The sequence below is a fragment of the Phacochoerus africanus genome, chromosome 1 (assembly GCF_016906955.1).
Source record: "Phacochoerus africanus isolate WHEZ1 chromosome 1, ROS_Pafr_v1, whole genome shotgun sequence".
NCBI classification, from domain to species: Eukaryota; Metazoa; Chordata; class Mammalia; order Artiodactyla; family Suidae; genus Phacochoerus; species Phacochoerus africanus.
This window is the reverse complement of record NC_062544.1, coordinates 124141314-124164438: the sequence shown is the minus strand read 5'-3', so window position 1 is coordinate 124164438 and position 23125 is coordinate 124141314. Positions and strand designations below refer to the sequence as shown.

General features: G+C 39.1%; 1 protein-coding gene across 3 annotated transcripts; it reads right to left on the bottom strand.

Annotated features, from left to right (window-relative positions):
- Positions 1–212: 212 nt before the first annotated feature.
- Positions 213–16293, bottom strand: C1H3orf14 (chromosome 1 C3orf14 homolog). Of its 3 annotated transcripts, none has more exons than XM_047754464.1 (5): positions 16167–16293; positions 14160–14244; positions 12226–12349; positions 2544–2618; positions 213–622 (listed from the first exon to the last, which is right to left on the bottom strand). In XM_047754464.1, the coding sequence occupies exons 2-5, from the start codon at positions 14210–14212 to the stop codon at positions 440–442; spliced, it is 435 nt and encodes a 144-aa protein (XP_047610420.1). In that variant the 5' UTR covers positions 14213–14244; positions 16167–16293; the 3' UTR covers positions 213–439. The 3 variants fall into 3 exon arrangements, with proteins under 3 accessions (XP_047610420.1, XP_047610421.1, XP_047610423.1); XM_047754465.1 differs by having other exon boundaries at positions 14160–14241; XM_047754467.1 differs by lacking the exon at positions 14160–14244.
- Between the last annotated feature and the right edge of the window lie 6832 nt (positions 16294–23125).

Here is a 23125-nt window from a genome sequence, read left to right as displayed (position 1 = left end):
GTGACTGGTATTCACTGTTTGGATTAGAATGGCGGTAAATGATTTTAAAAAAACCCAGGGGAGTTGTTTTGTGGTACAGCGGGTTAAGGATCCAGCATTGTCACTGCAGTGGCTTGTGTTGCTGCCATGGCTTGGGTTTGCTCTCTGGCCCAGCAACTTCCACATACCACAGGGGTGGCCAAAAACAAAACAAAACAAAATGAAAACAACACAACACTTACCTAGCAATTTATTTAATCAACATTCCACCTTTCAATCACAGTTTTTAATACTACCATGGATTTGGTGGAAAGCCATGACATTGAAATAAGTTTCTAAGTCTCTAAGTGACAAGCTGGAAGTTGCCAGTGAATTCTCAAATCTTCCTTGCTGTGGAAAGGTAATAAGACCATGTGAACATACTTGATTCCTAAAGTTCCTGTGGCAACCTGCACATTCTTTAATGCTCAGCTCTACTAGACAGGTTTTTTGAAACAGTGTGCGAAGAAGCTATTGCTGCTTCATTTTGAATGGTATTTTCTGCTTCAATTTGATTTTCAACACCAATGGGATATGGTGCTCTTCCTAAAAGAAACTGTTCCCATTTGGGAATATATTCTTCTACTGATGCCCAGTAAAGAGTCTGGAAAAAAAAAATTCAAAAGTAAAAAAGCGTATCAAGCAATTGAACTTGGCTCTTCATAATAGTCTAAATGTTTATTCACTTAAGTGTGTGTGTGTGCGTGTACACACACATACACTCACACATATACGTGGAATGCACTTCCTCTACAGAATATTTTATGTTAATTTTAGAAAAAAAAATCTGGCTACTTACTAGTGTTAATTTTCAAATTTCTCAGTAAAACCAGAGCCTGGCAGTATTACAGGTTTTAGAATTTTTATTGTGATTTTACACGCCCTCTTGTGGCCAATCTTGTGATTACTATCAGTAGTATCATTTATGGCTACAGGATCGTGAAGTTTTCAAAGTTCCCAATACCATACCTAAAAATTCCCCCAAGCTGAAGTTATCACAATGAAATGGTTCAACAGGAACATCTGCTTTAGTGTTCACAGAAAAAAAAAATCTGACCTGGTATGAGGTCAGGGTGAAAGAGAAGGAGTAGGTGAGAGGATTCAGATGAACTGACTCAATTGTATGGGGGAAAAACACTGAAAATATGCATTTGCGCTGTCTTTTAGAAGGGCACTTGATATGGCACCTTGTAACTTCCTCCCCAGTTTTGGAGTAGAATGAGAAAATAATATCAACTAACTATTTTTAATTCAAGTAACGTGGCAGTTGAGATGTTGTGTTACAGCCCTGACTGTAGCAGCCTACAAGCGATAAAAGCTCACACCACATTGCTATATTGCATCTATGAACGTGGATGGTTTCCTGGGTGAGTGCTCTAAGGAGGCCAGAGAACAGTAAACTACCAAAAGCCCTGTGTCTTAGGAGAGCATTTTATATGAGATCGTTACCATCAACTTCATTTTGGGAAATTCAGCCCAAGAGTTAGATAGCACTGGGGACACATAATTACTCACTCTGGGTATTAAAAAGGGCTGGGGATCCTGAACATTGAAAATGGTGAGGGATTCTGTGTATCTGTGCATCTATGCATGTGGTCTGAGAAATAGCCTCACATACTTAAAATAAAGGTCATCCTGCTGTGCAAGACTAGCTAAGAAAAATACCAACCAAGGCCTGTGGTTTGGAGTTTCATCGCCATTCACGGCTGGATTAACCCCTATTGTGTGGGCCCCTTAAGGGCCAGAGGAAGGTATTGGAAAATTCAACAAAGAAAAAGACATGCCCAAGGCACAACTTTGGATGGGAGTTTTTCTATCCTTGATCACTGCCTTTTTAAAAAATGTATTTATTACTCTAGATGACACAGAAAATTGGGGGGCAAATTCTCAGCCTTTAATTTTGAGCCTATTTACATCCTTGGTTAAGCAGCAAGCAAAACTGTATTTTAAAAAGGTCATTAAAAATATGAAATCAAAGTATTCTATATGTAGCAAATTCTCTTTCACACAAAGACATTCATATACCAAATAGGGTTTATTTTTGCCAACCAGCTTCCCAATCTGTTCTTGAACTGAGCAAAATAAAACAGACAAAAGCCACACTATACTGCATGATAATATGCATTTAAATAGCATTGGTTGCATTTTTGGTGAAGAGACTGAACTGCTACTTCTAACACCAGCCAACAGGAAAAGCATTTTGGTTAGGCATGCTGGCATCTTTAGATTTAGTGCATATTGTCTGTTAGGATTTAACAAGATAGTTGTTTTTAAGTGACTTTGTGAAAAGACACACGATCCTGATGAAATTTCCCTTCATATAAATTTAAAAAACCAAGATACATAGGGATTATCTACTAGGTACAAAGCATGGTGCTGTGGAAATAGATCAATCAGACACCTCTTGTTTATTTTATTGAATGAAGAAATCTGGGAAACACACACACACAAACACTAGTTAATTTACAATACACTACTAACAGAAAAGGGTCTCTCCTTTGACATTTGCTCCTTAAGGTTCTCACCTCAAGAGAAACCACCTCAGGTGGTGGAAGTGCATGAATTCGGGTCTGTAGAGACTCCTCTGCCGCTTCAATATCCTGTAACAGATATCAGCATTTTAAAGACAAAATGTATTGATACAACACACACAAATGGCACCTATAATAGCAGTATCTATATCCCAGATCTCTTACTTCAACTCTGCTCTGGATACAGGGTTTGAACTGATGGAGGCAGCACCATTGGAGAACTGATCATTGCTTAATTAACCAGAGAACGCAGGGTTTCTTATTTTAAAATAAAAGGCAGGGGGTGGGGGTGGTACTTCTAAGTTCTGCCTTTTTCATTTTAAGTAGTTAGTAAATGCCAATAATTCTTGGAAAAAGAACTTCCTCTAAAACTGCTCAGGGTACTAACTTAGCTTTTAAAATCCTTTAAAAACAGCCAGATGGATAAAATAGTCAAATATTCAGATACTAAAAACAATCAGATACTCAGACCCACGCCAAGTTAACCTTCAAAGTGAAGAGTTCTAATCTGTCCAGACCATGCAAGTGGCACATTAGTGACACACATATCACTTGGTTCAAGATTCTGTTTTTAAATTTTACACCAAGGCAAATCCACCCCCCATGCCCATATTTAAAAGGTCAATGACATCCCAGCGTACTCTGCAATAAGAGCCTTTCAAGATTTCAACTGTATTATCTATATTAGAGCCTTCCAACTATATTATCTATATTTCTAAGCTCATTTCAAGGGAAAGTTTTATTGATAGGTAGTATATATTTTAGCTGATTGCATTCAAGCATCGTGCATTACTTTATAGTTATATTTATAGATGTTTGTATTTTCTCTTAGGGTTGTAGAAACACAAGAATATTTAAGGTTAATTTATACCCAGGTAAAGATTTTACATAGATCTGTACAAAAAGTGCATATTCAGAAAGTTAAGACTTTGCAAGTTGTTAGGGAAACATTTGAGCCCTGTTTCATTAACACTCCCCTGTTCAGCACCTCTGTTGTCTTGTGCTCCCTTCCATTTGCCAAGTTCAGGGGCACTGGTTGTAAGTTGTGTCCCTCCTCTCAGCTTAGTGAGTTGATAGAAAAGAGAAAGTTCTCCGATCCCTGTACAAGCACTGGAGTGATCTAAGTACAGGGCTGTTGGACAGACGGAGAGCGATGGAAAAGGGCGTGGGAGTGGGGTGTGAAGAAGCCAACGCCGAACAGGAGAAAAGAGAGAGCAGATGGCAGCGGCGGGAGCAAGGAATGGGTGTGAAATGGAAAAGGGAAAAACAGGAAATTCCCTAAAGGGACTCCCCAAAGTTGCACAACCACAAATGCACCTGCTGTCTAGAGGAAGGTGATTTGAAGGGGAAAAACAACAATTTAGGGAGAAAAAGCCATCTCTTAGCATGTCTACCCCAGACCAGAAGTTGAATGCTGAGACACACACTAAAGACGCATTTACTGCCAATGATACAACAGAGCCGGGAGACCAACTCTGCTGATTACACTGAGATGTGACAAGGTCTTGGAAAAACCACTTTTTGCTTTTAGAAATCAGATGAAAAATCATAACCCCACTTTTACCATTACTCTGAGAAAAGCTACAAAGTTATCTTGAGATCTAACAGCTATTGGCAAGATTAAAAAACATTTTTCCTAAGGATCAGAAAATAAGGTAGTGAGTAGCTCTTAGAGAAGAGCAGACTGGCCTCAGAAGGGGCAGGAGAAGGGAAGCATGGCCTGGAAAGCAGGCCTACAGTTACCAACCCAGCTGTCATCTCTGCACCATTTCGACAAGGGATTATTACCCCTGCCAATAAATTCTTCCTTAGCTTAAGTCATATTTCACTTTCTTAGATGTTTGGCTTACCCCTTGGACTCCTCCTCCTCCTTGGCTGGTTCCTTTTTCTCTTGTTAATCCTCAGTGGAGCTTTCTTAAGATTTGTGACATCTGTCCCCATCTTTTTACTTTTTACTTTTTCTCCCTCCAAGATTGTCTCTTATCCAGCTTCAATTACTACTGGAAAAGGATGGCTAAGTTTCTTCCCAGCCCTATTTTCTCAACCTGATAAAACTAAGCCCATCTTCTCCTCCTGAATGCATGAGAGTTAGAGTTCCATCCACCCAGATACCTAGGCTGTATCCTCTTCTCACTCCTGTCATTTAATAATTCAAAGCTCCATGCATTGTGCTTTCCGGATGTTTCCCATAGCCTTTCCATGCCATTCTCAATGCCGTGGCCTTGTAATTACACTTACTCATTCAACAAGTACTCAGTACTCTCTTGGACTCATGCCTAGACTCATTTTGCTTCAGTCCACAGCTAACATGGAATTGATGGGTTTTGCTAAAAACTGCTTCAACTATGTCTTCCTCTAGATTAAAAAAAAACAAAACCAAAAAAAAAAAAAAACCCAGAAAAACAATCAGTACCAGCAACACAGAGGATCAAGCATGAGTTCATAGCCTGACTCAAAATCTCAGCAATGTGACCCGCACCTTCTAAAGCAAGTTATAGTCTAATATTTCCATATAAGAACCTTCTTATCTAGATACTCATGTTGCAACAGAAGAAAGGCTGGGGGAATAATGTAATTGTAATGTATACATGTAAGGATAACCTGACCCCCTTGCTATACAGTGGGAAAATAAAAAATAAAAAAAAAAAGAACCTTCTTATTCACTATATGCTGTCCGAAGGTAAGTACTTAGTCTCCTACAACCCTTAAGCATCTGAGAATCTAACAAAGTGCAGGGTATGTACTAGGTACTACATAGTCATTATATAAATACAGACTGAGGTGTCCAAGTTTCCTGAGTATAAACCAAACATTTATTTTTTGGCTTCTCTTTTTTTTGTTGTTTTTGTGTCTTGTCTTTTTTTTAGGGCTGCACTGGCAGCATATAGAGGTTCCCAGGCTAGGGGTCCCATTGGAACTGTAGCCACCAGGCTATACCAGAGCCACAGCAACGTGGGATCTGAGCCATCTTTGACCTACACCACAACTTATGGCAACACTGGATCCTTAACCCACTGAGTAAGGCCGGGGATCAAAACCGCGTCCTCATATGGATTCTAGTAGGTTTTACTAACCGCTGAGCCGCAAAAGGAACTCCCCCCAAAATTTATTATTTTTTTAAAGAAAAAGGGCGCCCAAGTGGAAAGGAGGAGAAAAGAAAGGAAGAGAGGCTAGCTGCTCAGCTCTCTCTGACTATACTTTGTTGTCTTGTGTATAGACTTGTCACTAGACCATTTAGAATTTTTTACAGTGACTGAACAAGTGAAAAACTGATCCCTACAAATTGAAAATGAAAAGAAACAAATCTAACTGCTATCTGTTGGTGGCAAAACCACATGGAGAAGTACATCAAATGGTCTTAGAAAACAATATTTTGACTGAGCATCTTTAGGGAAAAATACCCTAAGGGCAAAAAGGCTTGTAAAAAGTATCTTACTGAAAACCATTCTTAGTAATCACATTAGTGGTAACAGTGCAATCTGTATGACAGGATAAAGTAAATAAGTAGTTATGTTGGTGTTGGAAAAATTCTTTGGGAACAGATTTTTGGCTTGAGAAAAAAAGTTAGAGGTACAAGATCCATGATTTTAAGTTAAAAGTCTTGCAAACTGGAATTCTGGAGTTTCTGATATGAACTCTTGGTGTCTTTTATCTTTTTTTTTTTCTTTTTTAAAAAGGCAGTAGACACCACTAGTGCCTAAACTGGGGGCTCTAAACATATTTCCTATCAAAAGGATCCAGGGCTCCTTGGAACAACAATTCCACTCAAAGCAGCAAATACATTTTAAGCCTAGAAGATTTCATCAGACCAGAAAGAAAGGAAATTGTTAGACTGTTAAGATCCCATCAGAAGCATTCAAGGAGTACCCGTGTGTTGCAGTGGAACGAATCTGACTAGGAACCATGAGGTTCTGAATTCGATCCCTGGCCTCGCTCACTGGGTTAAGGATCTGGCATTGCTGTGAGCTGTAGGTCACAGACGTGGCTTGGATCTACTGTTCCCTCTGGCTGTGGCATAGGCAGGTGGCTACAGCTCTGATTAGATCCCTAGCTTGGGAACCTCCATATGCCGTGGGTGTGGCCCTAAAAAGACAAAAGACCAAAAAAAAAAAAAAAAAGAAGAAGATGAAGAAGCATTCAGGAGCTAAACTGAAGAGGCTCCCCCTTGGACAAGGGGACAATTGAGAATAAATTGGAATAAAAATGGAAACAGTTGAAGCATTTCAAATATCTATCACATACCTCAAAAACAAACCCAATCCAAACCAACAATACCTAATTGGTCACTTTTTGAGGATACTAGAGAACCAATCTATTGTTTTGAAAACTAAAAAAGAGAGAACCGGGCACTCCTCATGCTTTTTCCTCTGCGAAGTATACTTCAGTGTTACCAAATAATGGATGAGGGGAAGTTTCTCTTAATATAAATGAGAAGGAATGGGAAAGGATAAAAGAATTCGAATATGCTTTTTGCAACCCCTAATGAATGTATTTAGGCAGTGATCATCAATGACTGCTAACATTCCACAAAAAGAGAGACAACCAGGCATTATGGAAGTGTTCTTCCCCAAAACATACAACCTGAATCTGATGGGGCCTCTCTTACCAGCAGTTAATGTAGCATTCCTTAGCCTTATGTGGCTGCTGAGCACTTGAAATGTAAAACTGAACTAAGATGTGCTGTGCTGTAAGCATAAAATACACATTGAAGAATGAAAGGCTAGTAAGAAAAAATCATATAAAATATTTACTAACTTTTATAGCCATTACATTTGAAATAGCTTATATGATTGAACCTTTCATAATATATTCTCTGTTTATTTTGAGGTTTTTAAAAGTGTTTGCTAGGAGTTGCCTGATGGATTTCATTTGGAACCTGATTGGATATTTGAGGATTTATTGTTAATTTCTTAGGTTGATACTGATATTTCAATTTTGCTTCGAATAGTGCCTATCTTTCAGTGATAAACAGTGAAATACAGAAAGAGACATACTAAAATATTTACAGATGAAACAATGCAGTGTCTGAGGATTAGCTTCAAAATGATCTTGGGTGGGGGGTGGAGATGAAGAGTGCAGACAAAACAAGATAGTCTGATAAGGATTGAATCTGGGTGAGAAGGGCCTGGAAAAACATTCTTCTGTTCCTCTTTCTCTAGGTATGAAATTGTTCACAACAATTAAAAAAACAACTTTCCAGTGTGGATGATGGTATAAATGCTACTCTGGCATGACTCAGGAGCTTTTATGAATGAGTTGATTCCTGATTAGGAAAAAGATAAGAACACAAAAAGTCATATCCCAAGATTTCTCTCTTTCCTCCTCCCTACATGGATCTGTCCCTCCCAACCCAGGGAGGCCTGGGCTGGGTTTAATCTTTTAATCTGTTGGAGCAGCACCTTCTGGGACAGAAAAAAATAAGATAGTAAAGCATGAAGTGTGGGATCAGGGTACAAATGATAGAAAAAAGAAATGTGAGGAGGAAAGAGGAGAAACACTGGCTGGGAAGTCACTGGCCATCCTGGGAGGCAGTGTGTTGAATGTTCTGCCAGCTCCCCCATGGAGGCTTCCAGGCTGTTGCTGAAGGGAAGCACTTGCTGTATCTCTAATCTGCTGTAGGATGCTCCCATCTTCCTCACAAGAGGATGTTGGTAACCACAAAATCGCCTTTTTTGGGGTTAAACCAAATTTTATGGAGGGAAAGGTGGAGGAGAGATGATAGTTCACATCACAGAAGTATTTGTGGAAATAAAATGCTCTCTGTCTTCTCAATGTAATATTTCATTTTATTAATACTAATAGAAAAAAATAATTGAGACTGTTTTCAAAGCCACTATCTTCTATAATTCTTATTGACTAAATCCTCACTATAAGTTTCCTTCACTACTTACTCATATTCATTCTCTTACTAATATGTTTAATTCTTTGATAGGATTAGTCTCTTCTGTTCCCCTTTTAAAATCATTCTTGGATATTCTTGCTAATATATTTTGTTTTCAAATGCAAGTAGAGAATTTTTTTGTTGTTGGGATTGTATTAAATCTGAAAATAACTTTGCGGAGTTCGAACTGTGGCACAGAGGGTTAAGGATCTGGCATTGTTGCCACAGCTATGATGTAGGTTGCATCTGTGGCTCATATTCCCTCTCCAGCCTGAGAACTTTCATATGCCGTGCATAGCCAAAAAAAAAAAAAGAAAAAGAAAAAAAAACACTATGTGACAACTAACTTAGAAAAGTAATAGACTCCTCAATCAGGGTTAAAGCTTATGTCTCCATTTAAGTTTTCACTTAAAGCTGCCACTAAATTGTTATTACTGTTACTATCTTCATACCAGTCATGCCTATCCCTTGTTAAGAGAATTCCCAAGTTATTGCTAATGTGAGTGTGATCTCTATTCTCCAGCTGTGTATATAGGATTATGATTGATTTTTATATGCTTAAGTTTTATCCATTAATTTTACTCAACTCATACTAGTTTTAAAACAATTTTGGCTGCTCTGAGTATAAAACCATATCATGGAAAGATGCTAGAGTTAGTATCTTTCCAGAAATGAAAGCTTATGCCCTTTTTGTGTTTATGATACTGTTCAGAATATGTGAATAAAGTCAAATAATGAACAGTGATAAGGGCATCCTTATTTTGTTACTATTTTTATAACAGGAATGCTGCCAAGTTTCAATGGCACCCTTTTTTTTTTGTCTTTTAGGGCCGCTCCTGTGGCATATGGAGGTCCCCAGATTAGGGGTCAAAATCAGAGCTGTAGCCACTGGACTACACCACAGCCACAGCAACACCAGATCAGAGCCACGTCTTTGACCTACACCACAGCTCATGGCAACGCAGGATCCTTAACCCACTGAGTGAGGCCAGGGATCGAACCTGTGTCCTCATGGATACTACTCACATTCATTTCAGCTGAGCCATGATAGGAACTTATCAATGGCACCATTTTAAAGTGCATTCTGTACTTAAGCACCCGTTATCCTGACATAACTTAACCTGGCCTTGAGAAGGAGGATTAGGAGTAGTTACCTGATGGTTTCCTCATCTCTAATTTAAGGGATTACCCAGGATCAGTGGTTTTTACAGTTCATTAGAACCATAGCAGTACAGGCCAGGAAGGGCTGAATGCATATGGCTTTGGGCCAAAGCAGGTCCACTTCTATCTATTTTACAGCTTGGAAAAAGTTTTTATGCTAAAAAAGAAAACCTTTAGATGAGACTCTAATCTGTATGCTTTTAAAAGTCTCTCCCAGGAGTTCCCATCAATGGATCAGTACTAACGAACCCCACTAGGATCCATGAGAACATGAGGTTTGATCCCTGGCCTCGCTTAGTGGGTTGCCGTGAGCTGTGGTGTAGGTCACAGACGTGACTTGGATCCTATGTTGCTGTGGCTGTGGTGTAGGCTGTTGGCTACGGCTCCAATTTGACCCCTAGCCTGAGAATATGCCGCAGGTATTACCATAAAAAAAAAAAGACCAAAAAAAAGTCTCTCCCAACTCAAATTCTGTAATCAAGTCCTATTTATTTTACTTTCACAATAACTTCTATTGTAGAGCCACTAAAATTATATCTGAAGTTTAAAAAATATGAGGGGGGAAAAAGGGACAAAAAATGCATATCCAATTATCCAAAGTATGTTTAAAAAATAGGGGGAAAAAACTGTATTTCTAACAGCAAGTACTGTATCTGAGTGCTTAGAAATAGATATTTGGAAAATGTTCATAAAAAGACTGAAAGGAAATTTATCAAAAAAAAATACTAATTTATGGATGGACAGGATGATTTGGAAAGAAGGTATGCTTTTTCATCTTTGCCCTTTCAAGTTTTTTATGGTGATACTGTATTAGTTGATAATTATGGGAAAAAATACTGTACCAAACTGGTTTCTCATGACTCTGAAACTAGGTTATCTTCCTCCTGGATATGACAATGATTTCTTAGCTCCCTTCCTTAAATCCAATCCCTCCATTATTGAAATCACTTTGCATCTAAAAAGCAAATAAATCTTTCTTGAAGACCCACTCATATGTTTCTTTTTTTAAAATTTTTATTTAATTTTATTGAGTAGAGTTTACTTATGCAATGTTGTATTACTTTCAGGTGTATAGTAAAGCGAATCTAAGACCCATTCATATGTTTCTTATATAAGTCTCTCTCTCTCTCTCTTTTTTTTTTTTTTGGCTTACTTTCAGTACTATGTTATCTCTACATATCAAAATCCAACTTCATCATTTGATCACATGATGCATCGTCAACCTTGTTTCCTGTGACTTTGCAAGCTAGTTAACTCAGGATCCCGTAAACATTAGCAAGGCCATTTATTCTTTTGGTCTTGGCTCTTCCTTAAGAATCCAATGGAATGACTTTCCAATCTGCCTATTGGAACACAGCTCCAGCTTAGCTTCCTCTCTAAGACCTTATAGAATATTCTAGCTCTCAGAGTTTTTACACTTACTTTTAAAGCACTGAGTAGTCTACATAATTAATGTCTGATCAAATAAGGTCTCTATTTTGTGCCTGACAACCTTATGTCATCAACTGAGCCTGTAAGCTACCTGATCTAAAAAACTCTAATTTATTCTTATTTTGTTATCCTCAATTTCTGCCCAGAACTAGCAAGAACCCTCCAGGCATTCATCAAATACTTGCTCATTAAAAGAAAGACACTTAATATTACCTGTACTTGCTGTAGGAAAGTAGCAATCAAGCCTTCAAGACTTCTGATTTAGTTTTTCTGACTTTTCAGAGCAAATTCTAGATTATCCTATATATTTCCATTTAAAAATAAATATTGCAAACACCATTGGGCAAGTAAGACATATGGCAATATAGAATGCTTTGGTAGCACTATGGCTGTGACTTAAATTACTGTGGATCAAACTGCCAGAAGCTGAGAAGATAACTGAATTTTCCTCTTCCTTTATCCTCTAGTGAGGACAGAAGATAACTACATCATGCCTATCGATGAAAATATTTAACAATAAAAAACTGAAAACACTGCTTTATAACTTAAATAATATAGCCTTACTACCAAATGTTTTAGTCATAGGATCTCTTGGAAGCTTGAATGGAAGCAAACTTTAGGGTTTTAATTATGGATGAAGCCATACAATTCTGGAAGCAAAGTATAGCAAGCAGCCAAAAATGTTACACATATGATTTTACTCCAAATGGGCACACTGGCCAAATGGTTGAGGCCCTGCGCAATTACATACTTTGACCACCTCCTCCATCACCATCAAAAAGATCTGGGAAATCTGTTATCTTATGTAGGAATTCTGTATGTTCACCGTGGCTGCAGCAGGGCAAAATCAAATTGTTCTCAATATGTGATAGTTACTTTATCCTGTTTCAGAATGTTCTTACAAATAGAAGATGCAAGCTACGTCTTGTATTGATTACTTCTTGCACAAAGATGACCTTAAAATTCCTCCGATTTTTCTGGTTGATTAAAATCATTTAGCATAAGCAAACTTCAAGTTTTCAGTTTAAAAAATGAGAACCCATATACCATTTGTCCAGTTAACATAGGTTGTGCATCATTAATTCTATTTGTTATTCAAAACCAAGAAATTATAGAAATCAAAATTATGAAATTCACTTAAAACCTTTTTGCAAAAGTGGGGAAAATCTCTATGCTTACCTTTAAAAGGTAAGAGAATCTTACCTTTAAAAGACTAAGGTTCCTTTTAAAAGCATTCTCAGCTGCTTGCCTCTGAGATGCCTTTTCCTTATTTTGATCTCCAAGTTTATTCTCCATTTGTTGAAGTAACATTAATCTTTGTGATACTCTAGAGAAAATGAAGATGATATAAAATTAAAGAGGAAACATTTTATTGATGACCAATATAAGTAATTCATTTCATAATTGCCTCTCACTTCAAGTTCAACCTGTTTTGAAAGCCAGTTACTATGTCAGTTACTAAAACTGAAAAACTTAGTAGTTCAATAAGTCTTAAGTCTGGGTAAAATTATTTTTATTTTCATATTTATGCTGTAAGTACATGCTTCTGTTTTTTTTTTTTTAAACCTTTCTGGTCTTTTTAAATTATTTTTGAGTGTTGAAAAATATTTAGTGAAAATGCAAACTGTAACACATATCCCTTTGTACACATACTTATATATACCTCCCCTCACACATACATTGATATAACTTGCTATACGAAACCTTCTGCTTAACACTTCAGTACCCCTGAATCTTATGTTACACATTTAGAATTGTGCTAAACTTCCATATGTTTGAAGAAGCAATAAAAATATTTTTTTCCCTCCTTTTCCAAGTGAAAGATGATGGTTCCATATATGAGTGAGAGGCTGTGTGTACTCATGCATACTCACAAGGTAAAGCAGTGACTGAAGAAACATGTAGAATGTTGTAAATTATCAAACTACCTTGCCATTCTCATTTTACAAGTTTATGATCAGATGAGAAAAAATACACAAATGGTACACAAGTCTAGCCATTTCCCAAATAATGGAGATTCTCAAGAAACATTGTGTTGCAAAGAGCTGTTGTTGAGGGGAGAACTAAAAACCCAGGTTTTTGAAGTCTTTTTCATAAGAAGAATACCTTAGAAGGTCACAGAAAAGAGCCTGGTAATGAAAGGAAAGGAAAACATGAGAGCCCACAAAGAGAGGTTAGAGAAGGGTTAATACTAAATAGACGTACAAGACTATCCAGCTAATTTACAGGGTCCAGTGCAAAATAAAAATTGGGGGCCCTTGTTTAAAAAATTATTGGGAATTGAAAGACATTGACATCAGAGTGCTAAAGGAGGTGCAGAGCCTGTGCCTGTGCAGGGTACATACCCATGAATGCCAGCCAGTAAGAGGCTTAGACAAGTTCATTAAAAACCAGTGTGGGAAAAAAAAAAAGGGGGGGGGGAGTTTCCATGGTGGTGCAGCAGAAACAAATCCGACTAGGAACCATGAGGTTGCATGTTTGATCCCTAGCCTTGCTCAATGGGTTAAGGATCTGGCGTTGCAGTGAGCTGTAGTGTAGGCCGGCAGCTATAACTCCAATATGACCCCAGCCTGGGAACCTCCATGTGCCACTGGCACCACTCTAAAAAAGCAAAAAAAAAAAAAAAAAAAAACAGTCTGGAGCCTAGAAAGGGTGAGAGGAAGAATGAATTTATCTAGATATTAGTAACAAGAAGTAAAAACACTTAAAACATTATATTTAAAATTTTTTTTTTCTCGTCTTAAGGGCCAAACACGTGGCATATGGAGGTTCCCTGGCCAGGGGTTCAATCGGACCTGTAGCTGTCAGCCTACATCACAGCCACAGCAACAAAGGATCCAAGCCATGTCTTCAACCTACACCACAGATCACGGCACCCCTGGATCCTTAACCCACTGAGCAAGGCCAGGGATCAAACCCACAACCTCGTGGTTTCTAGTCAGATTTGTTCCCGCTGCGTCATGACAGGAACTCCAAAACTTTTGTTATTCTTGAGGGACAATGACATTCTCTAACACCAAAATCTCTCAAGTGTCAGAAAATTAATACATTTTCAGATTTGTCTTCCTGTGCACATAGTTTCACTAATAAAGACAGTAAAATTTACACATTGAGATTAGACTTCTTAAAAAACTTACATTTCTTCATGTCTTTTAGAAAGGCAAATTTCCTCAGCAAACAGGGATGTCATCTTTAATCAAAGCTGCCTTTATAAGCTTTCTGCTAAATAATAAGAACATTTAAAGATACTTATACCACATGTCCTCAGCTTTGCAACATCTGATGATTCAGCACCTCAACCTATTGGTTCTCTCAGAAGGGAAAAAATCCAGCCTGAGGTGTAATAATGTATAAAGTGAAAGATGCATTTAAAAACATTTTTACTCACAGTGCATAATTTTACATATGCCAGATGTATCCCAGAACACTAGAACATAGGTAAATGCAACACATTTCCCCTCTTTTTGTCCATACTTTAACTTTAATCAGAATTCATTTTTAAAATTATTTTATTTTTTTGTCTTTTTGCCACTTCTTGGGCCGCTCCTGCAGCATATGGAGGTCCCCAGGCTTGGGGTAGGATTGGAGCCATAGCCGCCAGCCTACACCACAGCCACAGCAACACGGGATCCAAGCCATGTCTTCAACCTTCACCACAGATCACGGCAACGCTGGATCCTTAACCCACGGAGCAAGGCCAGGGATTGAACCTGCCACCTCATGGTTCCTAGTCGGATTCGTTAACCACTGAGCCACGACGGGAACTCCCCTTAAACAGAATTCAAAACAAACAAGCAGCTGGTACTAAGACTAGTAAACATTTTATTTAATCAACAAAAAGAAAATAAAATCAGGTCTGTAAAATTTAACACAGGAACACCTTCTCTCAGACACAGAGAGAGGGAGAGAAGTATGAGAAACTCATGGTGTCTCCTTTACTGGAAGACTGACCAGTTCTACCATCTCACCTTTGCTGAAGCACCTGGGCCAATACAGAGAGAAGTCTAGCCAACTACTTTAAGGGCTGTGTGTCTGAAGGCAGATCATCTGGTGGGGTGGATGCAAGAGCTAAAGGCGCCTGCCCAAAGGGAGAATGCAACTTGAGCTGTTATAATTTAATAAATGTAAAATAAAATAAATATAAAATTAATAACATTCTTGGAATGAAGCACTGGTTTTCCTACTTTTATTCTGATTGCTCATTGCTAGAGTGTCCAGCATTGATTATTTCTTAAAGTTATAGTTTATTTACAATGTTGTGCCAGCTTCTGCTGTACAGCATAGTGACCCAGTTATACATATATATCCCAGGAGACTGAATCTAGTTCGTGTTATGCAGTAGGGCCTTGGTGTTTATTCATTCTAAATGTCATAGTTTGCATCTGCCCACTCCAACCTCCCACTCCATCCTTTTCTCAAAACTCTTTTGGCAAGCATAAGTCTTGTTCTCCTTGTCTGTGAATCTGTTTCTGTTTTGTTGTTGTTGTTGGGGGCGGGGGAGCATACTCATGGCATATGGAAAATCCCAGGCTAGGGGGCAAATCCTTTAACCCACTGAGTGAGGCCAGGGATCAAACCTGAGTCCTCATGGATATTAGTTGGGTTCATTACAATGAGCCACAACAGGAACTCCTTGATTATTATTATAATTATTAGTAGTAGTACTTTTAAAAAAATTGAGCCTTCCCCTCAGACACACACTTTGAGTGTAGGACACTGACTCAGCCAAGGGAAACAGAAACACCGCCCTGCCCTCAACGGGTTTCCTCCTCAAGACACAGCTCTGTTTTCAGCACCGTGGACAGCTCGCCCGGAAGGGATCCAGTTACAGATATTTTTCAATGAAATCACTGCAGGCCAATCCTCGCCGCCTTCCTCCCCCTTTGGAAAGCAGCGTCAAGGAAATTCCGGGAAGTGAGTGCATGGTAACTTCTTTTCTGTTGCGGCTGCCATCAGCACTTCAGACAAACCCCAAAACTGCCTGCCTTGTGAACCGAAGATCCGTAGCTTCTCGGAGTCCTCAGCTCACCCACCGCTCCAACTCCCGCTTCCCAGGACTCAGGAACTTTCTTCATCACCCTCCCTCTTCCTGCTTCGCAGCATCCTCCCCACCACCTACCCTTCGGACACTCTCAGGCACTTACCTGCAGTGGAACCTCACTCTCCGAACCCCGCACTGACCTTTCCGAGAAGGCACCAGGGACCCTGTGGATGTTAGGTTTCAGCGCGGGCCTGGGCGTGGTCACACCGCCATGTCTGCGCAAGCGCGACGTGAGGGGATGTCATCACGTTGTTATAAAAGGAGGGCGTCCGGCACCAAATGCGGGTAAAGTGACGCTGCTCTGAGGAAGTGAGGGCTTGGAAGAAGGACGTTGCTAACGCCATGGGAAAAATTCCATTTGGTGGTAGATTAATTTCTAGCCCTTTTAAAACGTGATCTGCATGTGTTCAAAAGGTTTCAGAGAGTGAAAATGGTTTCTTAGAAGCCAGAACATCACAATAGACTGGAAGGGAAAAAAACTCCTAAATCTTCCTAAGTATTTAAGTGAACTTTACAGTCAGTTCCACAAATGCCTGTGGAGCTTCAAAGAGCTTTTCCTTGGGAGTCTGATGCTGAGTCTGCCAGCAGAGCTCTGCCCGCTTGTAGGGCACCCCCCATAGGAACCATAGTACTGATATTTCATTTCTGGAGTAATTTGTGTGTCGTGGCTCTGTTTGGAATATCTCATTCAATGAATCCCCACAAGGCCTAGTGATAGATGCTATTCTTTTTTAATTTTTTTCCACCCACACCAGAGCCACAGCAACCAGATACGAGACGCCTCTGCGACCTATACCACAGCTCACAGCAATGCCGGGTCCTCAACCAACTGAGCGAGGCCAGGGATCGAAAGTGCAACCTCATGGTTCCTAATCGGATTTGTTTCTGCTGCGCCACTATGGGAATTCCAGATAGATGCTATTCTTCTTATTCGATAGATGCTATTCTCCTCATTTGACATCTTTTTTTCTCCTTGAAATAACTTTTTTTTTGTCTTTTTGCTTTTTCTAGGGCTGCTTCCCAGGGCATATGGAGGTTCCCAGGCTAGGGGTCTAACCAGAGCCTAGCCACCAGCCTACGCCAGAGCCACAGCAACTCGGGATCCGAGCTGCGTCTGCAACCTACACCACAGCGGGATCTGAGCTGCGTCTGCAACCTATACCACAGCTCACAGCAAGGCGGGATCCTTAACCCAATGAGCAAGGCCAGGGATGGAACCCACAACCTCATGGTTCCTAGTCGGATTCGTTAACTACTGCGCCACGATGGGAACTCCTCCTTGAAATAACTTTGAGTTATGTGCTGCTGTCCTTATTTGGAGAAACAAATTGAAGCTCAAGAAAGGTAATGTTTTCTTTGTAAAGGTTACTAAGTTGGTAAAGGGCAAAGAGCTAGAACTCCAAGCTAAGGTGTTTAAATTTTTTTTTTTAACTTCCCAGATACCTACAGAAAACTTAGCTCTTGCTTCAGCAACATGCCAGATCTGAACTACACCTTGAACCTACATTGCAGTTCATGGCAGTGCCGTGGGATCCTTGACCCACTGAGCTAGACTAGAGATCAAACCCACATCCTCATGGATACTAGTCCAGTTTGTTTCCTGTTGGGAACTCCAGGACTACTGCATTTTTGTTTTCTTTGCTTTAAAAGCCCCTTCCCAGGTAACTGACTTAGACTCAGTTTCTCACTTTCATTGCTACTTCCTCAGTGAAGCATTCCCTGAACCCCCAGTATAAGATCCCAAGTCCATCTCTTCACTGCTTATGCTCCTTCTCTTGGTTTACTTTTCTCCAGAACACAACAGTCCACATATTTTCTAATCACTTACTCATTTGTTTACCAGTGCACCTTGGCTAGAATTGGAAACTCCTTTTAATTGTTCCCTTTATTGCTGAGCAACAAGAACTGCCTGACTATAGGTATTCAGTAAATATTTTTGAATGAATGGATAAAATAATCCCCCCTTGTTGAAATTCCATCATAAAATAAGACCTCTGTCTTCAGTTCCTAGGATTTTGATTTAGCTCTTTCACAGCCTGATTTAGTAAAGATAAAAAATAGAACCCTGACTGGTCCTGTGTTCTAGGAATGAAATGGAGCTATTGCTTGGTTACAAGCCATTCTTATATATCTTTCATGGAATTTAAATAAGGATTTTTCCTAACTTGGTAATGGGTTGCATGAAGTAGAGAACTGGGAGATGGTACATTAAAGCATTGGTATATTGCTTAAGACAAACTTTGCTCACTTCCCTTCTTTGTGTGAGTTTGCATAGTGATGCAATGGGGACAGAACCAGCTCTTTCAACTTTGAGGCCAGCTATTTTAGGTCATTACCCGCCATAGCAGTAAACTCAGGAACACCTTGGAACTATTCTTGCAATTTTTAGGAGATCAGTGATCAGGGATATCTCAAAAACACTTAGAGGTTCTCTAGACAGACTGTGATAATTATAGTGTCCTTTAAAAGTATTTACTCCTTACCTAAAGATCTGCTTTGATAGCTCCCCTCTTTCTGACATAATGGTGGATCCTTTCTGTGACATACCTGGCTGGGGAGGAAGAATGTCTGGCAGTTGCACAATGCTATTAATGTACAACTTCTGTATTTATTAGAAAGTTTAGGTACTTTCTGGAGTGAGATATTCATGGTCTGCTGTGCAGATTATTGTAACCTACAAATTAACATCTGGCCCATAATGAGGCCTTCTCTAAATATGTAATGAAGTTATTATTTCCTAACCCTAGACTTGTCCTGTGCACTAGCATGCTATAATTTTCCCCTGAGCCTTATCATTTAGAAACTATTATGACATTTAGTCATAAAGATGTATTTATTAAACATCTATAAGATATAATCTCTGCCCTCAAGAGCTAGGCTCTTAGGGTATATGCAGAAAGCTAGAGAATGACGATTCACAACATAAAAATGGCTGGTATTGATGGAGTGCTTGTTTTGTACTAGGCACTTTGCATGAACTACCTCTTCTTTTTTTTATTTATTTTTTATTTATTTATTTATTTATTTATTTATTTTTGTCTTTTTGCTATTTCTTGGGCCGCTCCCTCGGCATATGGAGGTTCCCAGGCTAGGGGTCGAATCAGAGCTGTAGCCACCGGCCTACACCAGAGCCACAGCAACGCAGGATCCGAGCCGCGTCTGCAACCTACACCACAGCTCACGGCAACGCCGGATCCTTAACCCACTGAGCAAGGGCAGGGACCGAACCCGCAACCTCATGGTTCCTAGTCGGATTCGTTAACCACTGCACCACGACGGGAACTCCTGAACTACCTCTTCTAATCCTCCTAACAACCTTATGAGCACAGGTGCTGAACTTGTACTATCCTCATTTTCATAACTGAGAAAACTGAGGCATAGAGAAATGACTGACTTGGGATCAATAAATGAACTCCAGCTTGTTCAGTGTTAGTATTCTAAGTAATTAGATACATTATATTGAGGATGTGGAATTAAAACGTATCATGCTGATTATGAGAGTGCTAGAAAAGATGGAAGAGACCACTAAGAGTTGGGATAGTCTACATAGCATTTTGGAAGACTGAGGAAGAGTTTGGAAAACGGGTGGATTTAGAGGTCTGTTTTTGTGATTGGGTGGATATATCAGGTGGCAGGTCAGTGGGATATGAAGTCCTCTATGTCAAGTATGCTGTGGGCACAGTAGTATCTGCTTAAGAACACATTTGGGGTGAGAACCAGCAGAAAGGAAGGACTGAGAATAATGTTATGGAATTCCCTGGTGGTTCAGTGGGTTAAGGATGTGGTGTTGTCACTGCTGTGGTTCTGGTTCAATTCCTGGCCTAGGGACTTAAGTGCATGGCCAAAAAGAAAAAAGAGAGAGAAGAGTATTTTCTCCTTGTTTCCCCCCATTTTGAAGATTTCGTTTCTATGCCAGAGAATATAAAATAGAGCTTTGATAGGAGTAAAGAGAAGGAATTACTGGAGATGAGACTAGTAAGTAGAGAACAGAAATGAGGTCAGAAGAGGAAGACTTGAGGATGAAAAAGGGAGGATGAACTTTAAAGAGTAAGAATTAACGAGAAGAACTGCAGAATCCTTGACAATTTCATAGGCTGCAAATTATTAACAGTAAATTGTGTTATGGTTTATATAGAGGCTATCTTTTTAGATTTCTTTGGGATTTATCCTGTGTAGTCATATATTAAGAAAATAAAGACCTCATGCCTGAAATGAAGTTAGTTTTTCTTCCTATTTCGGGAAATTGCAGGTGAAATTTGGTAAAGTAAGTCCACTTTCCTCTATTTCTGCTTTTCTTCACTTGGAAATAATATCATTAGAATTTTACCTTTTTCCATAGTTGTAGACTGTCCATTTTGCTATGGAAAAATATTCTATACTTCAAATATATCTGAAATGCTTTAAATAGGCCCCTGATGGGTTTGGGCCAGAGATAATTTACCGCCAGGTAACTCTCGGTGATCTTTGGTCATTGACTCAGCCACCAATCTAGGTCCAGTCAGATAAAACTCTGCAAATTGAGAAATCATTATCACAGCTAGTGCCTACATTGTATAGACATTCTGGGCTGAGAGAATAAGGCCATGCTGACAAACTAGGCTCAATCCTGAGATTTCCAGTGAACTTTTGCATATACCTTTTCTTTCTAGTGGGACAAATGAAAATCCTCACCATTTCTAAAATCACTTGAGGAAGCACTAGAATTTTATTTTATTTTTTTTTAGTATTAGAATTTTAAAGATTACAACTCATAATTCTTAGCCAATCATTTGTATGTCTTGTATATAAAAATGTGTATAGTTGTTACTTCTCAAGTTTTGGTAATTTAAAGCTTATGTAATTCTTCTGTCTTGAACTGACATGCTTGCAGCTGTGTATAAATTATAAAGGCCTGCCCCGCCCCCCAACCACTCCTATCCTGTCTTCTTGATTTTCCAGTGGCTTTTAGTTCATTCACTAGTCTTACTGAACTCTTTAACTCAGGTATTTTGTTTTTTGGGGGGTTTTTTGGTATATTATTCCTGGCTTTATTTATTTATTTATTTATTTATTTATTTTGATAAGGATTGTGTTTTTATTTTTTTCCCAGTGGAGACTATTGAAAAAAAATTTAATGATTTTTATTTTTTCCATTATATTTGGTTTACAGTGTTCTATCAATTTCTTCTGTACAGCAAAGTGACCCAGTCTCATACACACTCTTTTTCTCACATTATCCTCCATCATGTTCTGTCACAACTAACTAGATATATTTTCCTGCGCTATTACAGCAGGATCTCACTGCTTATCCATTCCAAGTGCAATAGTTTCCATCTATTAACCCTAGACTCCCAGTCCCTCCCCCTCCCCCTGGGCAACCACAAGTCTGTTCTCCAAGTCCATGCATTTCTTTTCTGTGGAAAGGTTCATTTATGCCATATATTAGATTCCAGTTATAAGTGAAATCATAAGGTTTTTGTCTTTCTCTTTCTGACTTCACTTAGTATGAGAGTCTCTAGTTCCATCCATGTTGCTGCAAATGGCATTATTTCATTCTTTTTATGGCTGAGTAGTATTCCATTGTGCATATATACCACATCTTCTTTATCCATTCATCTGTCATTGGACATTTAGGTTCTTTCCATGTCTTGGCTATTGTGAATAGTGCTGCAATGAGCATATGGGTGCATGAATCTTTTTCAAGGAAACTTTTGTCCGGATATATGCCCAAGAGTAGAATTGCTGGGTCATATGATAGTTCTATATTTAGTTTTCTGAGGTACCTCCATAACTGTTTTCCATAGTGGTTGTGCCAATTTACATTCCCACCAACAGTGTAGGAGGGTACCCTTTTCTCCACACCCTCTCCAGCATTTGTTATTTGTTGACTTGTTAATCATGGCCATTCTGACAGGTGTGAGGTGGTACCTCATAGCAGTTTTGATTTGCATTTCTCTAATAATTAGTGATGTTGGGCATTTTTTCACATGCCTGTTGGCCATCTATATATCTTCTTTGAAGAAATGTCTATTCCGGTCTTTTGCCCATTTTTCAATTGGGTTGTTGGTTTTTTGCTGTTGAGTTGTACAAGTTGTTTTTATATTTTAGAGATTAAGCCCTTGTTGGTTGCATCGTTTGAAACTAATTTCTCCCATTCTGTAAGTTGTTTTTTTTGGTTTTTTTTTTTTTTTTTGCTTTTTAGGGCCACACCCTCAGCATATGGAGATTTCCCAGACTAGGGGTCAAATCAAAGCTACACCTGCCAGCCTCCACCACAGCCACAGCAATTCAGGATCTGAGCTGCATCTGCGACCTACAACGCAGCTCACAGCAACACTGGACCCTTAACCCACTGCGCAAGGCCAGGGATTGAACTCAGAACCTCATGCTTCCTAGTCAGATTAGTTTCCACTGCACCATGATGGCAACTCTTTTTTTTTTTTTTTAATGGTTTCCTTTGCTGCACAAAACTTGTCAATTTGATTAGGTCCCATTGATTTATTTTTGCTTTTATTTCTGTTGCCTTGGGAGTCTGACCTAAGAAAACATTTGCATGGTCGAGGTCAGAGGATGTATTGCCTATGTTCTCTTCCAGGAATTTGTGTCTTGTTTACATTTAAGTCTTTAAGCCGTTTTTAGTTTAGTATTGTGCTTGGTGTGAGGGTGAGTTCCAGTTACATTGATTTACATGAGGCTGTCCAGTTATTCCAGAACCACATGCTGAAAAGACCATCTTTTTCCCATTGTATAGTCTTGCCTCCTTTGTTGAAGATTAATTGACCATAGGAGTCTGGGCTTATTTTTGGGTTCTTTATTCTATTCCATTGGTCTGTATGTCTGTTTTGATACTAGTACCACACTGTCTTGATGACTGTGGCTTTGTAATATTGCTTGAAGTCTGGTAGGGTTATGCCTCCTGCTTGGTTTTTGTTCCCTCTGGATTGCTTTGGCAATTCTGGGCCTTTTATGGTTCCATATAAATTTTTGGATTGTTTGTTCTACTTCTGTGAAAAAAAGTCATGGGTAATTTAACAGGGATTGCATTGAATCTGCAGATTGCTTTGGGTGGTATGGCCATTTTTA